Genomic DNA, 24529 nt, shown 5'->3' with positions numbered 1-24529 from the left:
CTCGTGGAAAATTTTGGGCGAGTACTTTTGTTTTTTCATATAATATAGGAACTTTCTCCGAGTCAGGGCGTTTGTGCACTCATCCATATTCGGTTCGTATTCGTGTTTTTATGTAGGTAAAAACACGAATACGGATGAGTGCACAAACGCCCTTAGTCTTCTCTTTCATTAGAAAGAGATTTTACTATTAAGTGAAATCTTGGATAAAGTCAATACAGCTATTTTGTGGTATGTTACTCCTCAAAATTTTCCACTAGCTCTCTCTATACATAAGGTGGTGATAATAAAAACAAAAATATATTATTTCAGTAGTTTTATTCAATCTCCATACTTAAGTATTATTATAATGTTTGTCGCTTATAAACTAAACTGTATAAGCCATTATTAAAGATTTTTTTATACCGACTGAAAATAGATCGGGATGTTTTTGAAAATATGTAGCAATTTTGATCTTTTTCATGAAAAATATAAGACTAAAAATAAAAAAAATATCCTATAAGAGGTACTTACATGTACCTCTTATAGGATATTTTTTCGTTCTTTATCAGTCTAAATTAAAATCGATCTGTCGATAAGTAAGCAACATTGTTAAAAATGTACCAATGGTTATTTTGAACTAAAAAAATGTTATATTATAACTTATCTCCAGAGTTTTAAAGATAGATCGTTTATCGATTCCGGCCAATAGCCGATAAAATCTCGATAATTAGACTTATGCAGTGTTTCACAAGCAACAATAGTGTTAATTTGGTTGTACACTAAACTTTATTTTTTGACAAAAGTTTTGCTGTCCCTTTCACTATGTAAAAGGCAAAGAATTATTAAGTACTGGGAGGTACTTAAATATTAAAAGCTTAAGTTTTGTGTACCAACCAATAAGCACTAATATATAATATACAAAATAATAAATAAAAATGAAACCATCATATGGTTAGCAAATGCGCGACAAATAATAATTAATGATGAATTAAACAAATCAACACCTTTTTAATGAGGAAAAATGCAGCAGTAAATGGTATCCCTAGCAGAAGACATTTTTAAACGAAATATAATAAATAAAAGTAAAGACACTATTTAGAACTTAAAAAGTTAAAATCATTAATTCATTATTGAATCAGTCTCAATTTATTGGACATTTTGATTATTTTAAATCCTGATCAGAAAAATAAACTACCTTTTTTAACAGAAATAACTGGAACTTTTTATAAAGATTGCTCTACAATCGCGCCGTTATATAATCGCGGCTATGAATTTTTCGCGAAAAATGAGTACTTCAATCGTAAAATGATTCAAAGCTACACATTTCGTAGCCTTTTTGACGCGACCAACGAAACCGAAACGAGAGAACATCGCGAACTAAGACAACGACAAGAGCTGGCACGTATAGCTCAAAATTGATACTCATCATCATCATCATCATGATCAACCTATCACCGGCTCACTACAGAGCACAGGTCTCCTCTCAGAGTGAGAAGGGTTTTTGGCCATAGTCTACCACGCTGGCTAAGTGCGGATTGGCAGACTTCACACACCTTTGAGAACTCGCAGGCATGCAAGTTTCCTCACGATGTTTTCCTTCAACGTTAAAGCAAGTGATATTTTAATTACTTAAAAACGCACATAACTCCGAAAAGTTAGAGATGCGTGCCCGGGATCGAACCCCCGACCTCCGATTGGAAGGCTGACGTCCTAACCACTAGGCTACCACAGCTTATGTATGTATAAAATTGGTACTAAAGGTCTCAAAATAAAATTTTGAAAACATATTTTGAGTTTTAGTTTTTTTTTTATTCAACTACCAAATAAAATTGGATCAGTTCATCGATGGACATCTCCCCATGCACCTTGTTGTCGCGAGTACACACGTTCACTGTACGGGATGTCTTCTCTTTCTCGCGGACTACCCACATTACAAATTAGTACAGTATTGTTACATTGTGTTTGTTTGTTTATTGGTTTCTTCGTTTGTCCATCAATCACGTCGCAACGGAGAACGGATTGACGTGATTTTTTTGTTTAAAGACCTGGCGAGTGACATAGGCTACTTTTTATCTCGGAAAATTCATGAGTTCCCAGTCGAAGTCGCGGGCATCAGCTAGTCGACACAAAATAGCGGAAACTTTTCCCTTTCTTAGTTTGGATGCATTATAGTTTATTTTTTATTTGTCACTAACTGAAATACCAAAATAAGCTTAGTTTATAGTTAAAATTGAAGTAGATCACTGTCATCGGAGAGGGTCTTCTCCACTTGCAGCTTGTTCAGATGCTGGATCAGTTCATCGATGGACATCTCCCCGTGCACCTTGTTGTCGCGAGTACGAACGTTCACTGTACGAGACGAATTCTCTTTTTCGCTGACTACCCACATTATAAATGCGAAAGTGTGTTTATTTGTTTATTAGTTTGTCCTTCAATCACGTCGCAACGGATTGTCGTGATTTTTTTGTATGAGTACAGTTAAAGACCTGGAGAGTGACATAGGCTACTTTTTATCTCGGAAAATTAATGAGTTCCCACGGGATTTTCGGAACCTAAAGACGAAGTCGCGGGCTGATATCAGCTAGTCAAGATATACATCACAACATGGCGGAAACTTTTCCCTTTCTTATTTTGGATGCATTATAATTTATTTTTTATTTTTCACTAACTGAAATACCAAAGTAAGCTTAGTTATAATTAAAACTTAAGTAGATCGCTATCATCGGAGAGGGTCTTCTCCACTTGCAGCTTGTTCAGATGCTGGATCAGTTCATCGATGGACATCTCCCCGTGCACCTTGTTGTCGCGAGTACGCACGTTCACTGTACGAGATGTCTTCTCTTTTTCACCCACAACTGAAATCAAGTCGATTAAAATAATTCTAGTTGTTATAATATCACACAGTTATTCCAATATAGTCAATAACTGTAATTTCACAAAATTGTCATTTTAATGCCATCCAAGTTCGAAAATTCGGATCTCAGAATATCCGCTGACGGCGACCACTACCTTTTACCGGATATTCAGAGATCCACATTTCGCATTACATACACTCACCTAAAATATAGTTGAACTGCGCGAGCTGCGCGTTCCTCACTTTCTTGTTGAGTGTGTCTCCAGCATCAGTGTCCACTTCGCACATGAACCCACTGGAGTTTAGTATCTCGTTCACCTGTCCCAGGAAACAATGCCATAAGACCAAATACAAAAGTCGAAATGACAGTAAAACTCAAATTTCAATTTTTTCTTCTAATGTCAGCTACAAGACCTACCTACCTACCTGCCAAATTTCATGATTCTAGGTCAACGGGAATAACCCTGTAGGTTTCTTGACAGACAGACAGACGGACAGACAGACAAAGGGACAGACAGACAGAGAGACAGACAACAAAATGATCCTATAAGGGTTCTGTTTTTCCTTTTGAGGTACGGAACCCTAAAAATAGAAATAAAAGTACAAAGGAGATCGCCCGTGAACGGGCCGGGCCCTCTTTTGTGGGTCGTGTCAAAACTGAAATTAATTTTTTTTAAATGTGTTATTTTTTTACGATTATGTTTTATAACGACTTTTTTCACTCTATTATTGAAAATATCCACAATTACAGTTAGAATCGTAAACATGCATTTATTTTGAAGAAGTATTAATTAAATATAACCTCAATATCAGCAATATAAAAAATAAGATTTCTTTATAACCAGGGTGAATAAATAGAAATCGTTTGCAGAATATAAAGAGTTAATTATTTGTCTACAAAATAAAATTAAAACCATGGTGACATAACAATTATATTAGGGGGGGCCCAAAGCTCCTAAGAAAATGGGCAATCTCTTTTCAAATCGTTCGGCAAAATTCGCTGAGGATCGCTCGGCATGATTTGTTGAAGAACGCTCGACTGACTTGCTGAAGATCGTTCGGTACCTCTCGCTAAGGACCGCTCGGCACGACTTGTCGAAGAGCAATCGCTCGGCACCACTCGTTGAAGAAAGCTCGCTCGGCTCGCTAAGGATCGCTTGTCCCAACTTGGCATGATTTCCTAAGAATCGCTCAGCTGAAGATTACTCTGCAAGATTCGCTCTGTCGGGCACTGGGCGTGAAGTTAGACTCACTTGCACGGCGTAGTCATCGAAGGCGGGTCCCACGGGCACGACGCGCGCCTGTCGCGGACTGAGCCAGAAGGGCCACTTGCCGGCATACGACTCGCTGAGGATCGCGATCATTCGCTCAACTGACCCGAGGATTGCTCTGTGGATGATCACTGGTCGTTTCTTATCGCCAGTTTCACTGAAAAAAAAGAAAAAAATCGTGCGTGTGACTTTTACGCACGCAACGGAACGCACGCAGGAACGGCATTCCGAACCAGTGGTAAATTAAAACTACCTGACTATTCATAAGCACTGTTAAAAAGTTTACATGAATAAAAAAAACATTCTATTCTATTCTATTCTACGCGCGATTACAAATTAGCGTTTTTTTTTTGTAAAGTGTGACTGAATTTCTCATGCGTTCGGCTCGACCATACACTCTTGTCATCAACTTGTGTGGCATGGTGCATTTTAGCGTGGCGAGGTCCAACTCGTATGCAGAAATACTCAATTGTGTTAGTTTATCTTTTAGTGAAGTAGGTAGGTTTAAATTAGTATGTAGTACAGTTTTATTATAATAATAGATATAGGTATGTGAATAGCGTTAAGGAAATATAGTAGTAAGTTATGTACAGTGTTAAGAGCGCCACCTCGCCAACAAACTGGCCCACCAGTTTGGCGAGATAGATATGTAGGAAACTATGTAAAATTATTATGAATAAATAAATTTAAAAAAAAAAAAAAATGAAACTTGTTTACGCGTACATATTTTATTTTTTAAACTACCTACATTAGGTTCATAATATGCACATACCGACCTAGAATATTAGGGGGCATAAATTACGTGAGATGTTTAAGGGGGGGGAGGGGGTCGAGTCAAATCTCATCTAATCTTACGTTGGAGGGGGGGGGGGGGGGGGAATTTTCTGATTGAAACAAAAAAATATTATACTATTTTGGTCCATTTAATCCAGATTGTACATGCTTAAGATTTAATCTTAAGCGTAATCGTAATACGATTTAAGTATTCTATTGTTAAATTTTTATTACACTTATAACTCTCAGCAATTTTTTTTTTTAAAGAATATTAGCCAAGTTAATTGCTGACTAATATTCCCCTTTCCCCTCCAACTAAGCGTAAAGCTTGTGCTAGGAGTAGGTACGACAATAGTGCAACGGGTGGGATTCGAACCGGCCACCTTTCGGTTTTCAGTCTGCTCCTTTAACCGTTGAGCTATCGAGGCTATAACATAATATTGATTACTAGTCTTAACTAGTCATAAATAAAAGCATGAAACAACTTTTTTTTCCTTTTTACAATAACAATCTAACGCGTTTACGTAAGAAACCCACAATATTTTGAAAAATCTCACGTGAGATTGGGGGATGGGGGAGGGGGTTGAATAAAATCTCACGACATCTCACCAGGGGGGGAGGGAGGGACAGAAAATTCAAAAAACACCTCACGCAATTTATGTACGCCCCCTTAGACTACTAACGACAGAGGAATGTGCAGTGCTCAGACAAGCCGCCAAACGCTTACGAGCACGAAGAAACCAATATTGTAAGTGTTTTTGTTTGTGGAAATAAATAAATAAAATAAATAAATAAACTGGCTTACCTGACATAGCTGAGGTTGAATCTCTCAGGCAGCTGGAAGTCTAGTTGTATGGTGGCGCACTGATGAGACCGTTTGAGAGCATCCTGTATGGTGATGTCTATCTTGGGCCCGTAGAACGCACCATCGCCAGGGTTTAATTGCCATGGCTTGCCGAATTTGTTCAGGGATTCTTCTAGAGCCTAGAAAAATTCATAGTAATATTATAAATATGAAACTGTCTGTCTGTCAAAAATAGAAAAAAAACAATAAATTTTGGGGTTCCCCATACTTAGAACTGAAACTCAAAAAAAATTTTTTCATCAAATCCATACATGTGGGGTTATCTGTGGATAGGTCTTCAAAAATGAAAATGAGGTTACTAATAATAAAAAAAATCTAAACTGAATAGTTTGCGCCAGAGACACGTCCAAAGTGGTAAAATGTCCGCCCCCCCCCCCTGTAACTTCTAAAATAAGAAAATGATAAAACTAAAAAAAATATATAATGTACATTACCATGCAAACTTCCACCGAAAATTAGTTTGAACGAGATCTAGTAAGTAGTTTTTGATTTATCGTGCAAAATGTCGATAAAATACGATTGTACTACGGAACCCTCAGTGCGCGAGTCCGATTCGCACTTGGCCGGTTTTTTACTTTTTATCTGAACCCACCTACCTCACAATATTGACATTTTTTATGGTTATTATTTCTGAATAGAGAAATCATTAGAAAATAAGAAAGTGTGTTCTACAGTCTTTTTAGACGTAGCGCAAGCTTTCGATAAAGTGTGGCACGAAGGGCTTATCTATAAACTCAGAAATATGCTACCAAAGTCATTTGCAGATATTCTTGAATCATACATCTCAAATAGATGGTTTAGAGTTCGTCAAGAAGATGCGTATTCTGAACTCAAGGAAATTAAAGCTGGGGTACCACAAGGAAGTGTCTTAGGTCCGGTCCTGTACTTATTATACACCTGTGATATTCCAGCACTAGAAAATAACACTATTGCAACATTCGCTGATGATACTGCCATAATAGCAACTGGAGAAAGTCACGAAGAAGCAGTAGAAAAAGTTCAAGCTGCCATAAATAAAGTCAACGATTGGACTATAAAGTGGCGAATTAAGCTAAACGAGTCGAAATCTATGCATATAGATTTTACCAATAAGTTACCAAATTATCACCCAATTTATCTAAATCGGCAACTTATTCCCTACGTAAATACAGCGAAGTACTTGGGTATGACGCTTGACGCAAAGCTTCGATGGAAAGCTCATGTTAAAAAGAAACGTGAGGAGTTAGAATTACGCTACAAAAAAATGTATTGGCTGCTTGGAAGGCATTCCACGCTCTCATTACATAATAAACTTATGCTATACAAGCAAGTTCTGATGCCTGTATGGACGTATGGTATACAACTCTGGGGGTGTACTAAACCGACCAATGTTCAAGTAATACAGAGATTCCAGAACAAAGTACTCAGGGAAATAACAAATGCACCCTGGTATGTAAGAAATCACGATCTCCACAGGGACCTTAAGATAGAGTTCGTAAACAAAATCATCCAAAAGTACGCAGAAGCTCACCAACATCGACTTCGCCATCATGTTAATTTGGAGGCTGTGAAGCTTCTAGATAACATGGATATCAAAAGGAGGCTCAAAAGAACCAAGCCGTTCGAATTAGTGTTAAAAAGTACATAAGTGCAGCGTTTGTGTAATAGTGCTTGTGCTACTTTATTTTTCTAGGTCACAAGAACATAGTGAACTGTAAGTACGTGTTAGAATAAACTAAGGACAGTTATTGGACTGTAAATTAGATTTAAAAATTAATCATAAGTAGAAGTTTAAGCTAGAATAATATTACTTATTAGCCCATAGGCTAGATGGTAGTAGTAATAAAGCTGCCATTTTATAATGGTGCTTTATGGTAGGAAAAAAAAAAAAAAAAAAAAAAAATTATTTCTGAAATGCGGAAACCGTTTTCGTTAATTTTTTCTACAAATATTCTGATCATGTCATTGAAATGGAATTTGATTTGATGGTAATACAAAAATCTTGAAGACAGTACATTTGTTCATACTCGAATGGGCATTGGCACCGATTTCGTTGTCTTTCTCTAAACTAAATTTAGAGTATCTGCATCCTTTTCTTTTTAACAATGATAAGAAGGGACAGAACATGGACTTTACATTTAAAGACTCTAAATTTTAGTGCACGCTACAAATTTAAACAGTAGACTCGCGACAGTGCGCTAAAATCACGGGTTTTACTATCTAAAAATTAAATTTAAAACTGTCAAACTGCGTCAGTCCTTTTCATATTATATTAGCAAGAAGAGTATGCGAATACTCTAAAATTTGGTTGTGCTCAGAATCAGTACCAGTATGTGTGTAAGTGATCTAGGTGATCCACCCCAGCTTTGCTTGGATAGTAGGTACCTATTTAAGCATTGCATACATACCTTTTCAGCTTGGTTCCAACTGGCAAGGTCTCCGAGGTACTTCTCCGGTCTGGTGGACAGTTTCAATTGGAATGTGAACCCGAATGTTCCGTACACAAACTGTAGGAACTCTAGACAGCCGACCTGGAATAAAGATAAGTAACGATGTTGATATGTATGTCTGTATGTATGTATGTATGTGTGTGTGTGTGTGTGTGTGTGTGTGTGTGTGCGTGCATGCGTGCGTGCACCGTTGATTATTGTAAATAAATATACTTTTATCGTACACAACATAAATCAGAGTAAATCCCGACTAATATTGTAAAGGCGAAAAATTATATGTGTGTGTGTGTGTGTGTGTATGTTTGTTACTCCTTCACGCAAAAACTACTGGACGGATTTGGCTGAAATTTGGAATGAAGATAGATTATACCCTGGATTAACACATAGGCTACTTTTTATCCCGGAAAATCAAAGAGTTCCCGCGGGATTTTGAAAAACGTAAATCCACGCGGACTAAGTCGCGGGCATCAGCTAGTAACAAAATACATCAAGCCATCGCCGACTCACTACTGAGCACGGGTCTCCTTTTAGAATGAAAAGGGTTTGGCCATTGTCTACTACGCAAATGCGGATTGATAGACCGGTAAATATACAATAGGTAAGTTATTTTGCATGATTTAGTCAACGAAATTTCCTTACCATTTCCTGTTCAATATGTTGCGGCGCACAGAATATATGCGCGTCGTCCTGCTGGAAGCGTCTCACACGAGTCAGGCCGGTGAGAGCGCCGCTTAACTCGTTCCTGTAAAGAACTCCAAAGTCTGCCATACGGAGAGGCAGTTCCCTCCAAGACCTGATGCGGTATTCGTTAAAAGTAAGCTTACCATTTCCTGTTCAATATGTTGCGGCGCACAGAATATATGCGCGTCGTCCTGTTGGAAGCGTCTCACACGAGTCAGGCCGGTGAGAGCGCCGCTTAACTCGTTCCTGTGAAGCAATCCAAAGTCTGCCATACGGAGAGGCAGTTTCCTCCAAGACCTGATGCGGTATTCGTTAAAAGTAAGCTTACCATTTCCTGTTCAATATGTTGCGGCGCACAGAATATATGCGCGTCGTCCTGTTGGAAGCGTCTCACACGAGTCAGGCCGGTGAGAGCGCCGCTTAACTCGTTCCTGTGAAGAACTCCAAAGTCTGCCATACGGAGAGGCAGTTCCCTCCAAGACCTGGTACGGTTGTCGAACATCAGGCTGAGGAAGAGAAAACATTTATAAAAAAAAAAGATATTTTGACGATATTTGCAGAAAAATCATGAAAAATTGTAGTATTAGTCCCGCAAATTGCTATTGCGCTGGAACCACGGCTCATTACCATCGGCGTGATGTCAGCCGAAATAAAAATATTCCGTCGGCAAAATTTTTTTTTTAGAATAATTATAATATTATAAACCTAGCAGTAATAGTAAAATTTATTATTAATTACAATTTATTACTTATTTTTGATATGTATATTAGTTTTATTAATATTTTCCTTTTAAAACAGTTTATAATATTAAGTAGTAAATATTTGTGTACCTTTGTACTGTGAGTCTGTGGACCTTGGTTTTATTTAGTAGTTGTGACAGTTCGAAGGCCTACGTCCAGCAGTGGACGCAAACAGGCTGATTGATTGTATGATGGATTGATATCTCACCAATGTCCAGGACAGTTCATGGGTTTGAGCGCGAAGGTCTCCTTCTCGACTTCGAAGGAGAACATGTTCTCAGCGTAATGCGCCCAGTGGCCTGACGTCTGCCACAGCTTGGCGTTGTACATATTCGGCGTCACCACTTCGTGGAAACCGCGCTTTCTATAACAAAAGACAAATATATATTAAAAAAAAATATATTAGCCATGTTAAATGACTAATATTCCCCTTTCCTCTCCAACAAAGCGTCAAGCTTGTGCTAGGAGTAGGTACGACAATAGTGCAACGGGCGGGGATTGAACCGTCGACCTTTCGGTTTTCAGTCCACTCCTGCACACGTTGAGCTATTGAGACTCTAAATAGAAACACCCGCCAAGTGCGAGTCAGACTCCCGCGCCGAGGGTTCCGTACTACAGTCGTATTTTTTACGCATAACAATAAATAAAAATCTGTTTTAGAATGTACGGGTAAAGCCCTTTCATATGATACCCAACTTGGTATAGTAATATTAGTTTATTAGATCTACCTACCTACCAAATTTCATGATTTTAGGTCAATGGAAATACCTTCCCATTGACCCCTATTTATATATTAACCTATAGGGTACCCCCTATAGGTTTCTTGACAGACAGACAGACAGACAAACAGCAAAGTGATCCTATAAGGTTTCTATTTGATCGGGCTGAAATTTGGCATACAGATGGCTATTATGACGTAGACATCCGCCAAGAAAGGATTTTTGAAAATTTAACCCCTAAGGGGCTAAAATAGGGGATAAAAATTGTGTAGTCCACGCGGACGAAGTCGCGGGCATAAGCTAGTTAAATTATAAATTTAAAAATGTTATTTTTTATCACTTTATTGCACACAACACAAGTAAACATAAAAAAATTATTTATTTATTTATAGACTAGCGCATACAAGGATCTTAATCTAATAGCTGTAGCATGTAAAGGCGGCCTTATCGCCTTATCTTAAAAAACATATAATTACCTATACTCCTCCCTTATAAAGTTAACTAAAGTGTTGTATATGTGTGCGCCTCGCGGCTGGAAGAAACACGAGCCGGGTGACAGCTCGTGGAAGAAGTATAACTCTTGCTCCTGTAAATAAACAGTACCTATAATAAATCTGAATATATAAAAGGGAAAGGTGACTGACTGACTGACTGATCTATCAACGCACAGCTCAAACTACTGGACGGATCGGGCTGAAATTTGGCATGCAGATAGCTATTATTACGCAGGCATCCGCTAAGAAAGGATTTTTGAAAATTCAATTCCTAAGGGGGTGAAATAGGGGATTGAAATTTGTGTAGTTCACGCGGATGAAGTCGCGAGCATACGCTAGTCTTCTTCTTCTATATATATAAAAGGAAAAGGTGACTGACTGACTGACTGACTGACTGATCTATCAACGCACAGCTCAAACTACTGGACGGATCGGGCTGAAATTTGGCATGCAGATAGCTATTATGATGTAGACGTCCGCTAAGAAAGGATTTTTGAAAATTCAACCCCTAAGGGGATAAAATAGGGGTTTGAAGTTTTTGTAGTCCACGCGGACGAAGTCGCGAGCATAAGCTAGTCTTAAATAAATAAAATGGAAAGGTGACTGACTGACTGACTGATCTATCAACGCACAGCTCAAACTACTGGACGGATCGGGCTGAAATTTGGCATGCAGATAGCTATTATTACGTAGGCATCCGCTAAGAAAGGATTTTTGAAAATTCAATTCCTAAGGGGGTGAAATAGGGGTTTGAAATTTGTGTATTCCACGCGGACGAAGTCGCGAGCATACGCTAGTCTTCTTCTTCTAAATAAATAAAATGGAAAGGTGACTGACTGACAGACAGACTGATCTATCAACGCACAGCTCAAACTACTGGACGTATCGGGCTGAAATTTGGCATGCAGATAGCTATTATTACGTAGGCATCCGCTAAGAAAGGATTTTTGAAAATTCAATTCCTAAGGGGGTGAAATAGGGGTTTGAAATTTGTGTATTCCATGCGAACGAAGTCGCGAGCATAAGCTAGTCTATACTAATATTATATCTAAGAGGTAATGTCGTTAAGTTTGTTTGTAGGGGGTAATCTTTGGAACTACTGAACCGATTTTAAAAATTCTTTCACCAGTAGAAAACTACATTATTCTTGAGTGACATAGGCTATATTTTATTTTCAAAAAATATCGAGATCCTTACGAAAATTGCAATAATGTGAAAAAAACCGTCTAATTGTGGCGTGCGCTGCGTAAATAGTTAAAGTTACACGAAAACAATGTTCGGTGAAGTTGTACCTCTTAAGCAGCTCTAAAAAAAGTCCGCGATAGCATATATCTATCTTTTACGGTAGGCTCACAATAACCCTTTTTATGGTTTTGAAATGTGGTCTAAAACAAAGCTTTAATTTCGGAGGTGTTTTTACTATCATAGTATTAGTCCTTATCAAAATAAAAAATTTCGTCATCTCAAGTGTTTAATTTAGACCAAAATTGCCCTTTGCATCATTTCATTTAGAATAATATCTTAGGAGATATCACGAAATTAAAATAATGGCGACAGCAGTCCATGCATTTCGCCTTAAAACACTTAACTATTGCTTAAGAACCACTCACCCTGCCAATCTTCCTATGGTCCCTCTTAGCGGCCTCTTCCTGTATGACCTCCCACTGCTTCAACTGTTTGGGGTCAGGGAATGATACACCATACACTCTCTGCAGACTTTCCGCGTCTGCTTTACCTTCCCAGTATGTTGAAGAGTTCTACAACAATTAAAAAATAGTTAGAGCCTCAATAGCTCAACTGGTAAAGGAGTGGACTAAAAACCGAAAGGTCGACGGTTCAAACCCTGCCCGTTGCACTATTGTCGTACCTACTCCTAGCACAAGCTTCACGCTTAGTTGGAGAGGAAAAAGGGGAATATTAGTCATTTAACATGGCTAATGTTTTAAAAAAAAAAAAAAAATAGTATAAGACCGACCATGTTTTAGTATAAATCTTATAATTAAATATTAATGTCTATCCGTTTGCCTGTTCGTTCGTTACGTTACCTATGCGTTCGCGCATGCATCGAGTTGAAACATTGTACAGTTGTTGACAACACTTGAGTGACTGATAAAGTATAACAAATAGAACATATTATGTTTTGAGGCCGCCATCTTTTATCGAGGCCGCCAAACAGAACAGCTGCATTGAGGCTGCTTTTATCGAAGTATTTCAATGTACCAAGCAGCTACGGCCATAGATTGAAAACTCTATTTTTACAAGACTATTTTTAGTTTAATCGTAATATCTACCATAGCATCAAAGAAGTTTTATTTTAACTGCGCGTATAAGTTACATGCACCAATGGTTTTTTTAGCTAAGTGAATGACCTGGTTGGGAATGACCGCACTATTGAGAAGTACCAGTAAGAAACTCGGCTGCTGCCAGTTAGATATAAAAACCGAGTAGTACATACCTTAGTGACCTTGAAGGCTTTGACCTTCCCCGTATGCCTTACATGCGGACCCCTACATAGATCGATGAGGGGTCCACATCTATACACGGTGGTGGTGGGCGTATCCACCTTTTCCTTCAGGATCCTGACTTTGAAGGGATTGTAGTCAAACATTTCTAGTAATTGTTCCTTCGTCAGCTCTAGCCGTTCGAAGTTCTGCTTTTCCTTTGTTATTTTCTTCACTAGACCTTCTATTACATGGAAGTCTGTGGATGATATCTGTGAAAGGTGTAGACAGTTTTGAAAAGGAAGGGCTTTAGTTGCATATAGAATAGAATAGAATATATTTTTATTCAAGTAAACTTTTACAAGTGCTTTTGAATCGCCAACTAGTTTAATTTACCACTGGTTCGGATTAACAATGCCGTTCCAGCAAGAAACTCAGCAGTTGCTCTTTTCAAGTGATCAATTTACAATCAGTACCCTTATTATAAGTGTGAAAGTGTGTTTGTTTGTTGGTTTGTTAGTTTGTCCTTCAATCACGTCGCAACGGTGCAACGGATTGGCGTGATTTTTGCATGGGTATAGATCTTTATCTACCTGGAGAGTGACATAGGCTACTTTTTATCCCGGAAAATCAGAGTTCCCACGGGATTTTTAAAAACCGAAGTTGCGGGCATCAGCTAGTATTTTTATAAAAAAGCATAAAATTCAGATTAATGGATATCTTGGGGTTTTTTTCAACTGATTTTCAGAGTTTCAGCTTCATACCCTCAAGGTGCCAACAGGACCTTATTACTAAGCCTCCGTTGTCCGTCAGTCTGTCTGTCAGCGGGCTGTATCTCATGAACAGTTATAGGTAGAGAGTCAAAATTTTCACAGAGTGATAATAATGAAATTAAAATGGCCGCCATGAAAATAAAAAAATAGTATTTCTTGTACGATGGTATGGAATTTTGTGCGAGTACGACTCGCACTTGACCGGTTTTTTGTTTTTACGTCACACTTCTACACCTCATCATACACTACAAGAACCTGGGCAGAGCAGATAGTTTCCTTACCCCTTTCTCTGGATAAAACATGTCATAGTAGAAGCCTTCTTCTATCGGCGGGCCGTAGCATAAGCATCCACCGTAAACCTTGAAAACAAAAAACATAATCAGTAAACTAAACTTCAAAAACTAAATCCAGACTATTTGGCTAAGTAAACTCACATAGTTGCCTAAAACTATACCTGACAGAGAGGGTAGTCAGTTTTTTGAGGTACCTACAAGGGTTATAGGTATCTAAATTCTTAGGAAAGTTCACTCAGAAAAGACGTTTAAATAAATAGCGACTCTTTTTACGACACAATAAAGCAAAAAAAAAACAAATACCTCTCCCTAACTCGTATCTCTCTCCCTCTCTCTTATAAGAGATAAGAGTTACCGTCAGTGCTTTTGAAAAGGCGCGGTGTAATAGCCATAACTTTGGGGTCAAGTGCGCCCGGCCTACTACAATTATTATACATACATTGCGACAGGTCGATATGGCGATCGGGGTGGGGACGCCCCGCACATTCGCACAGCGCCCGGTCTAACCCGGTGCGGGATAGCGCGGGAGACGTGCGGTGTGCGGGGTGTCCCCTGCATACCCCGAATGCCATATCGACCTGTCGCGAACTATATTTGTAATATTTTCCCATTGTCACATAACATCATTATGAAATGGATAATGTCGCGATAGTCTCATCGCGTTTGATACCCATCTATTTTTTAGGTCAACTCACCCTTTCCATGGCTTCTCCAAGCATATGTGCCGAGGAATGCCAGAACACTGCCTGTGCATCTGTGTTGTCCCATCGTAGGAGCTCCAACTTACAGTCCGCTTCCAAAGGCCTGTCCAGGTCCCAGAGTACATTGTTCACGCGAGCTATGATCGTTGAATCGGCTAGGCCTTGGCTGCAAACAATTAAAAATACTAATGATAGTTGTAGTTTTTTATTAACAATGGTAGGAATATTTAGTTATAAGTCCCGCAAATTGCTATTGCACTGGAACCATGTCTCATTAACATCGAAATGACGTCAGCCGAAATAAAAATATACCATCAGTTCGAAACTTCAGTCTAGCCGTCACTAAAATGGCGGCCAGGCGAATTAGCAATTAGCGGGACTTATATTACAAACACTGGTATTAGTCAAAAATTTTAGTAAGTTTTTAAAGAATTTTTATCATTTTCATGCCAGGAAAAAAAAAGGAGTTTTCAAGAACAATTTTTAATATTTATTTATTTATAGCCTGTCTGAAAATCCGGTGGCTATTAAATTGAATAACCAATGCAAATATTTCTTTTAAATTGACACAGATTTCACAGAAGTTTTGAGTAGAGCAAAATTTCCAGACTCTACAATCTATAATATAAAAATGAATCACCAAATGTGTTGGTCATCGCAAATCTCAAGAACAGCTGAACCGATTTCGCTAATTCTTTTTTTATATTTCTTGAAGTACGAGGATGGTTCTTTCGGAGAGAAAAATTTAAAAAACTCCACTGTTAGGCGGAACGAAGTTCGTCAGGGCAGCTAGTAAATTATAAAAATAAATAAGAAAGAACTTACTATTCACTCCAAAACTCGCTTGAGAGCAAATAAATAAGGTGTCATATTTATTGAAAATTGCCAATTAATAAATGAATGATTAATTTAAGTGTATGAGCTATTATAAGCTGCATGCATAATCTACATAGCAAAACATATATTTATTTGATGGTTGATTGCAACTAAATAGAATACTCAAATATTTCAATAATACATGGCAATTGGCATGCAAAAATAAAATCTTTTTTATATTAATAGTACCTACAAATGTGAAAGTATGTATGTGTCTTTTATGGTCCATCAGCTTAACTGATTTTGACGAAATTTCATACAGAGATAACCTGATATACCTTATTTATTGACCCAGCGATGAGTGGCTCATGATGATGATGATGATGATGATGAGTTCATAATAAAAGTGTCCACTAAAACATGCTTGAACAGTGAAAAATCCATCTTTTATGGAATGTAATTTCATCTCGTTTTTAGCAAGATTTAGCTACACAGAATAACAGCACTAATTGTGTAAAGCGATTGATTTTATAAAGGTATTTTTTGTGTGACAGCCTATCTTTATACAATACTAGGAGATGCCCGCGACTTCGTTTACGTAAGTTTCGGTTTTTATAAATCCTGTGGGAACTCTTCGATTTTCCGGGATAAAAAGTAGCCTATGTCCTTCCCCGGGATGCAAGATATCTCTCTACCAAATTGCGTCACAAAATCGGTTACACGGATAGGCCGTGAAAACCTAGCAGATAGACAGACAGACACACTTTCGCATTTATAATATTAGTATGGATTATGATTCATATAGGTATTTATTTTGAAATCTTTATTGCACACACATATATACAGGAAAACGATGAACTTAATTTATTTATAAAATAAATACTTTTAACTAACTTCCAAAGTGGTGAAAATACATAATATACTCCTGGATTAGCAATTACAATAAAAGTATACCATAAAAATCATACCTAATACCCTTGGCAACATCATACGGTGTAGTCCTCCATGCTTTTGCCTCTACCGTCTTCCCATCGGGTAACGTAACAACAATACTTAATTCTGGCTTCAAAGCTAACTGTTCTTCGTATTGAGCCTTGTACTTATCCCATAGGTCTAATCGTTTCTGGATGTACTCCGGCCAAGGGTTCAGTTCAGCAGCACCACCACCAGACGGTTCATCTTTTTTCTTCTTTTCTTTCATTGCTTTTTTTTGGGACTGTAAAGAAAGAAAATGTTACATTGAAATGAGATATTAGTTATCTCTGATGTACACTTTTAAAATCAGTACCCTTGTTATAAATGCGAAAGTGTGTTTGTCCTTCAATCACGTCGCAACGGTGCAACGGATTGACGTGATTTTCTACATGGGTATAGATAAAGACGAGAGTGAAATAAGCAACTTTTTAACCCAGAAATTCAAACAGTTCCCACGGGATTTTTAAAAACCTAACGCGAACGAAAACGCGGGCTAGTATCTAAATAATTACAATTTCAGCACAATAACACTAATTTAACCATAAACCCTATTAGATCTAAATCAAATACCGAATGGTTACTAATAGAGACGTTTGAGTAAACTAGCACACTGCTTGAATTGTACTAGTAAGTAGTGATCTTTTAGATGACCAAGCAGGCACAAGACTAGAAGTATGTATTAGATAAGAGCAGTACAAGCATATACTCATATGCAGCCAGGTCCAGAGGCCTTTGTTATGTGGTTGTTACTCAGATAAATCTATCGAGAAAATCTACTTCAAATCTATCTTTTGTACTGATTTCACTATCGCTGCCTATAACAGAAAGATTTAGGAGTGCTTTCTTATTGTGAATATGCTGTAAATTGATCGCGAAAGTCATGTTCAGGTTATCGAATGCAGTGAAAGTATAGGATGATGAAATACTGCAATAAGGGGTTCTAACAATAAAACTAATGTTGTAATTTCTATACTACTAAAGTAAACATGTAGAATTATGAATAAAAAGTAGTTTTTTAATGTATTTTTTCGCATTTCTTGTAAATCCTACAAACCCATGTGGCATATGCAGCGTAGTCCACTTTGAGGCGGACCACGCAGAGTCTATGTAATTTTAACAATTTCAACATCACTGATGTAGCTAACTAGGTGTGAAAGTTTAATATAATGCACAAAATCCTGCCTTTTCGTTTATATTTAAATTCTGAACTTTTTCCGCAGCCGAGTCGCCCATGTTGTCGATTTCACGTTTGACAGCACTTTGACAGATTGAATGACGTTGTCATTGTAATGTCAATTCTGCCCACAGAATAATAAAATCACAGACTAAATAATTTCTGATTAATAATGGGCATTGTGGGCGTAATTTTTTCTGTACACGATGCTAGTAGATAATGCAAGTTACTGTAAACCTTAGGATTTTCCGGTAAAACCTCTAAGATAGAAAACTTTACTGCATACAATACATGAAATAACCAAGACAAAAAACAAAGAAATTAAAAACATTTGTATGCAAAGGCGGCCTTGTAATGTAAGGCTTTATATATTATCATCATAAATCAGCAATATATTGCTCAGAGTTCTATACTTAGCAAGTCTGGTAAAAGTCCAAATTGTTCTATGATAATCGTTAATTTTGGACTTACCAAACATAATTAATATGAGTAAACTTAGGATTTACCAGCACTCACTTCACTTGGTAAATCCTAGTGCTAGTATCATAACTCTATGGGTAAATACTAGGTTCCTTCACTCAGATCTATGACTATGCTCAGAGCATTAAGCAGATTTAAGCTACATGGTAGTTTGCTGGTTTTCTTTTTAATGCGAAAAATAGAAAAAATAAAAAATGACAATCAAATCCTGAATTTGTCTATTTGTCAATAATATCACCATAGAGATAGAATATCACAATCTTTAAAATTAAAATGAAGTATAAAAAATACCTAATAAAACTATAGGTAACAAAAAACTAAAAAAACTATTCAAAATTGTGTCGAGTTAGAAACCATATGTCCTTTCAAAAATCTCGTGCAATGGACACGTTACATAACATTTTATCCTCGTTCAAGCAATTCGAGAAAAAGCTTGACAAACTCCAAGATGAAGTCAGCTACCACGGTCAGACTCTCACCGACCTTCGCGTAATGATCGCTAATCTTTCAGGCAGTACATGGTACGACACGAAGGCCAACTACGAAAAGTGTGTGAGTAAAACCACAGCAATGGATAGCTTCCACTTCGATGAATCCGCAAAGACCAAACGGAAGTGTTTACAGCCTTTGCATCTACCTTCTAAAGTGGTACCAAAAAGCTTTCAAGGCACGAAGTATGGTATGAAACCCTCTAAAGAACCAGACCATTGTAACGTAAAGAAAATGGCGTCTGCTCCTAAAACCTCTATTGGATCTAAACGCGTTCAAAGACCGAAAAAAGGTGAAGCGCCTCGAAAAGCGAATCCTTTGAGACCTAAGAAAGCTTCCGCAAAGAAATCAAAAAGCCCAACACGGAATTTCGAATATCAATTTAAAAGTCCATTATTTTGATCACGAATTTAATAATTACTTAAATACTAACCTGGTACTACCTACCCACATAATATACCTATTCCAAATAAAAATTCTAAATCTGAGGATAGCTTTATAATTTTATCCTAAAACATTTTTGAGCATCTAAGTATCCTCGACCGTAATATCCATCAGATGAGATTGTGTGCAAGCGTTTTATGACTCTTCATAATAAAAAGAGAAGTAAGCTCTAACTCCTAAAGTGACCATAAAATAACTTGTCGAGAGACAGGACGAGTCTACAATAATTCGCGCAATATAAGTTGGCTCTTTTTTTTATTGCATAGGTCATCTTGGATTTCAATATCTATTTAAAGAAGAAAAGATTTGTCCCTCGCTGAGCTAATACTAGTCGCCACGCTGCATGCTGCACATAACACGCCTCACTAAAGCCAAACCCTGAGATCTAGAAATTCGATATTATGGGAGAGGTTCAGAAAATAATAGGCACCTACTTAATAATAATTACAAATGAAAGCAAAACTTTTATTACGACAGTGTTTGAGGAAAGTACAATTTACGTTTACAAAGTTACATTTTACGTTTCACGAATTTATCCTTCAATACAGCTGCAGTTCGTCGAGTACTTCTGAAAAAATACGTTATCAATTTTATTACTATTCCAAGAAATGTCTAGAAATGAATGCTCGAGTGACTCAATCCGGGAATCGAAGCAGCTAAAAATTCAAAAAAAAATAGCACTCGCTATTTTACTCTTCCAGTCGATGTCAATGTTAAAGATAAATTTTCTCCAAGAAACATTAGGTCTTACACTCGTCTGACTCGTCGGACCTACTCTACGCCTGCCGTCTCGGCTAAAAATCCTATATTGATTCAAATTCCAAATCAGGCTGAAAATATTATGTGAAGAAAGTAATAGCCATGAGAAGCCAGCCCACAAAAAATTAAAGAGTGATAAACTTAAGTATTCTGGGCTAGTTTCTTAAAAATAAAAAAAATTGTGCTCTTTTAAGTCATTTAGGCCCAGGACATCAAAATGTATTATAATATTATCTCTTCTATCAATATCTCAGGACTCGGGCTCAGAAGTGGACCGCGGTGCCGCGATAATCTGGTGAGAATAATTGTAACTTTTTGACACAAAGTAGGTATTTTCTCACATTTTGTGCGTCAAAATCTCAGTCAAAAGTATCAACACAGCAACTCCGATTCCGTAAATGATGAAGAGCAGAACTGGTTGAAGGTGCTCAAGGCTGACGCTGCTGAAGGCGGCTACGTTGCCGGTGCAGCGAGGTTTGGGCACCTGAATACGGTTGTGCAGTGCCATTTGGATGCCGGATTCTTGGATACGCTTGAAACTGGTAACAGCGATAAAGAAAAAGACATTACTTAGCTTCATCAGATAAGATAACTTTATTCCTTCATTAACTGATGAAGAGATAACTTGCATCCTGGATACGGACAATTTAAAAAAAAACCTATCTGAATCCATGCGCGCGAAGTCGCAGACATCACAGTAGGGAAATAAAATATACAGGATGCAACCAGAAAGCTAGCAAAGACTAAGGATTATAATATTATGTGCCTACTACCTTATCAGTAGTAATCACAATCCAAAACCAATATAATATAGTATTTTGCAAACTTGCAATGTATAGTGTGCAAAAATCGAGGTCAATGCCCCACTTACAACGTGGCATTGACCTCGAGTAGTCTATCTACGCAACGTTCGTTGACCCGCAGCGTCAGTCAGGTGTTTTATTGAAGTATATTGTAAACTTTTAAAAAATATAGCATTTCTTTTATAATTTTTTTCCCCTTTTTTGTGGTAACTTATCAGTAATCACCAGTACTATCACCATTCATTATTGCTAGCGTTCTGGTTACACCCTGTATAAGTACTCACGCAACTTTCAGCAGCTCTATATAAGGTGAATGCTTATAAACGGGCACGTATGGGTTCATCCCTTCCATATAGTCCACCTCCATGAGATCACATTTCTCTGTCTCCAGGAACGTCTGTTCGATACGACGGTAGATTGACTCCATGGTGGAGTACAAGGCAAAGTGACCCTGGCGACATACAAAACTATGATGGTAACTCTTTTATTCCTCTACTAATTACTACCATTGTTAGGGTTCCGTACCGAAAGGATAAAACGTTATATTATATTGACTATTTTATAATTTTATTATTTCTTGGTTAATATATTACAGGTAGATAATTATTATGTGACATGTGATATTATATTATATTATGTGATATGTGACTGTTGAACATTATAATTCTAAAAAAAAAGTTAAAAAAATAGCTTATTAATAATAGATAATAAGAAAATAAATTTTGCATGCCCACTGTATGGCGGATTGTAGCTGTAAATAAACCACTGTAACACCATCATTGTACCTGCAATCGTGCAAATAAATGATTTGATTTGATTTGATTTGAAAAAACGGGACCCTATATGGTCTAAATGCATAGTTGTAGAAAAATACCATAAACTCAGCTAATCACAACAATCGCTTGGAGTTTCTCTACGTGATCAAATCAGAAATGAGGAGATCCGTAGGAGAACTAGAGTAAGCTGAAGTGGCAATGGGCAGGGCACATAGTTTGTAAAACCGATAGACGTTGGGGTCCCAAGATGCTGAATGGCGACCTCGCACCGGAAGACGCAGTGTTGGAAGACGGACGGACGACATCAGTTGAGTCGCAGGGAGCCGCTGGATTCAGGAGGCGCAAGACCGTGGCGTGTGGAAGTCCCTGCAAGAGACCTATGTCCAGCAGTGGACGTTTATCGGTTGATGATGATGATGATGACAACTGGAACGGTAGCATACTATCACGACGTGTTAAGGGGGCAGTTCGTTCGCACCTGTCGTAAGAGTTCCACGCCTTCATCCAAGCTATAAAATTGAGCTTTTCCTTTTGCTGGCTCCACCTTACTGTAAATAATGCGTCTTACTGCGTCTTTATGGCGCTATAAAATAAGTAAATACATTAAAAATAACATTTTTGCGGTCAGTGCTTAGCAATAGCAGAAAGCAAGAACCTCGAAGACGACCTTGCGTAGTGGTGAGCGCTGTGTTATTACTGGTTGGAGGACCAGGGTTCGTTTCCCGGCAGGGGAAATTTGAGATTCTATAATTTCTAAGTTTTCTCTGGTCTGGTCTGGTGGAAGGCTTCGATCTACTATTAACTATCCTACCGGCAATATTAAGCGTTCCGGTACGATGCCGTGTAAAAGCCAAAGGTGTATGGATTTAATAAAAACTGCCGTACCCCTCCTGGTTAGTTGGCTTCCAAGGTTAGTTCGTTTCATCACTTATCACCAGGTGAGATTGCGGTCAAGGGCTAACTTGTATCTGAATTTAAAAAAAAATGCAATACCCTCAAAACAAAATGATTGGCATCGACGTCCACAGCTGCAAGTGTCAATTTCGAATGAGCAAGTTGTTCCAGGGTCTTTATAGACTTCGAAGAAGCTTGAAGTAGTACAATTATGTTTGCGGAATAGGCGGCGTAAAGTGCCATCAATGCAGTGAACACTACTATTAGGATAATGCGTCCTAAAAAAGAAAGACTTAGGTCATTGTATAGAAGCAGGCGTTACTTTGCGGAAATCCATGATATACAACGAACCAAAAGCTTAATTTGCTATAATCCGCTGAAACAGATCAAATCTGTATGGTGCAACGTGCAGTATGCGACATGCACCGCCCGCTCTCCTACTTCTAAACATGCAGGGAAAACCAGCCACCAGGCAAGCAATACACACAATCACCACGCAGCACTGCACAACGTGCGTCGAGTGTGTTTTGGTGGTGCGTGGTGGTGGTGCGTATTGCTTGCCTGGTGGCTGGTTTTCCCTGCATGTTTAGCAGTGGGAGGGCGGGTGGTGGCGAATTATAGCAAATTAAGCTTTTGGTTCATTGTATACTTAGGTCATTGCTTGGAAATAGATGATATCCAATTTTTTGGATGAAAAAAGTGTTTAGCAGGATTTGTTTCCACTTAAACTCCAATAGGTAGTTCATTCTTAGCGAAGGCCATTCTTAAAAAGTTCCATAAGTTTGGCGATGGCAGGCAATCTACACGTCAAAACGTTTTTGCTTAACGTTTTTGATACAAACCGCTAAGGTGTGCGAGCCGCTGGATTCAGGGGATGCAAGACCACGGCGTGTGAAAGTCCCTGCAGGAGACCTATGTCCTGCAGTGGACGCAGAAGCGCGAGGTTACGAAGGGGCGCGCGCGATCATGTAGAGTTCAATTACCCTGGCCTACCTAATTATCCCTACTAATATTTTGCTTGGAGTAAACGAAACTGCCTCGTCTTTAATATTGCAAAACGTCAGGACGTGATATTCTTCACTAATTCGCATAAATAGTATAAACACCAACTACCAGCTATACAATAAGACGATTCCTTGTTCTTTAGAAGTTAGTAAAATTTTAATATGGCTGTTAGAGGGACGCCTATGAGGTGCTTGCCCAGTCCATGTCAACCAGTGGTTGACAGGGGCATTTAAGATACGTAACCCGTGTCAACTGCTAGTTGACACGGGCAAATCAATCTCGACATATAATCCGCCTCTGAGTGGACGTCTATCGGTTGATGACATAATGATGATGATGGCTTACCAGAAAGCTGTTTGGGTTCTTTAGAACAACCTTGTTGACTGACAGCGCACATTGTTAAAAGTGTGGCGTCTCCAATGCTACCATCAAGTTGAGTCTGATCCTATAAACATCGGCAATTTTATCATCATGTACCGTCTTAAATGAATTGTGGTTGTCAAAAGTAGTAGTTAGAACTTTAAAATCTTCAAAGCAGCTGTTCTGTTCGGCGGCCATTTTAAATAGGGAAGGAGTAACGTTGACACTACTTCTGAACGAAAAAAGCTAAGTAACTTATTCGAAAAATTTATAGAAAATTCGATGTGTATTAGTTTTATCACTATCCATATTATTATAAATGCGAAAGTGTGTTGGTTTGCAGGTTTGTCCTTCAATCACATCGCAACGGAGCAACGGATCGACTTGATTTTTGCATGGGTAAAGTTTAAGTTGCGTGTTCTGGAGTGGAGACCGCGTATCAGCAAGCGCAGTGTGGGACGGCCTCCAACCCGCTGGACTGACGACCTTAAGAAGATAGCGGGAAGTGGGTGGATGAGGAAGGCGGAGGATCGTGTGTGG

General features: G+C 38.2%; 3 protein-coding genes across 4 annotated transcripts in view; 1 reads left to right on the top strand and 2 right to left on the bottom strand.

The window, feature by feature from the left end:
- Nucleotides 1-298: 298 nt before the first annotated feature.
- ThrRS (threonine--tRNA ligase) lies at nt 299-18064 on the bottom strand. 2 transcript variants are annotated; one of them, XM_034979138.2, is made up of 14 exons: nt 17860-18064; nt 16799-17046; nt 15009-15180; nt 14302-14379; nt 13262-13519; nt 12417-12563; nt 10789-10898; nt 9802-9957; nt 9182-9359; nt 8131-8253; nt 5684-5862; nt 4087-4261; nt 3037-3151; nt 299-2834 (listed from the first exon to the last, which is right to left on the bottom strand). In XM_034979138.2, exons 1-14 carry the CDS (start codon nt 17932-17934, stop codon nt 2677-2679), a joined length of 2172 nt encoding a protein of 723 aa, XP_034835029.1. In that variant the 5' UTR covers nt 17935-18064; the 3' UTR covers nt 299-2676. The 2 variants fall into 2 exon arrangements, with proteins under 2 accessions (XP_034835029.1, XP_034835030.1); XM_034979139.2 differs by having other exon boundaries at nt 17988-18061.
- Nucleotides 18065-18816: 752 nt separating this feature from the next.
- LOC117991548 (uncharacterized) lies at nt 18817-19350 on the top strand. Its single transcript, XM_034979142.2, has one exon. It carries the CDS (start codon nt 18817-18819, stop codon nt 19348-19350), a length of 534 nt encoding a protein of 177 aa, XP_034835033.1.
- A 498-nt stretch (nt 19351-19848) lies between these two features.
- Nucleotides 19849-24529, bottom strand: part of LOC117992017 (uncharacterized) — a 30281-nt gene continuing 25600 nt past the window's right edge. The window contains exons 21-26 of the mRNA XM_034979665.2: nt 23975-24074; nt 22724-22902; nt 22209-22313; nt 21239-21405; nt 20493-20690; nt 19849-19960 (exon numbers count right to left, since the gene is read on the bottom strand). Of these exons, the coding sequence (XP_034835556.2) occupies nt 19903-19960; nt 20493-20690; nt 21239-21405; nt 22209-22313; nt 22724-22902; nt 23975-24074 (807 nt within the window). The 3' untranslated portion in view covers nt 19849-19902. The remainder of the gene's footprint in view (nt 19961-20492; nt 20691-21238; nt 21406-22208; nt 22314-22723; nt 22903-23974; nt 24075-24529) is intronic.

The sequence above is a fragment of the Maniola hyperantus genome, chromosome 20, assembly GCF_902806685.2.
Source record: "Maniola hyperantus chromosome 20, iAphHyp1.2, whole genome shotgun sequence".
Taxonomy (NCBI): domain Eukaryota; kingdom Metazoa; phylum Arthropoda; class Insecta; order Lepidoptera; family Nymphalidae; genus Maniola; species Maniola hyperantus.
This window is presented reverse-complemented; position numbering and strand designations above follow the sequence as displayed.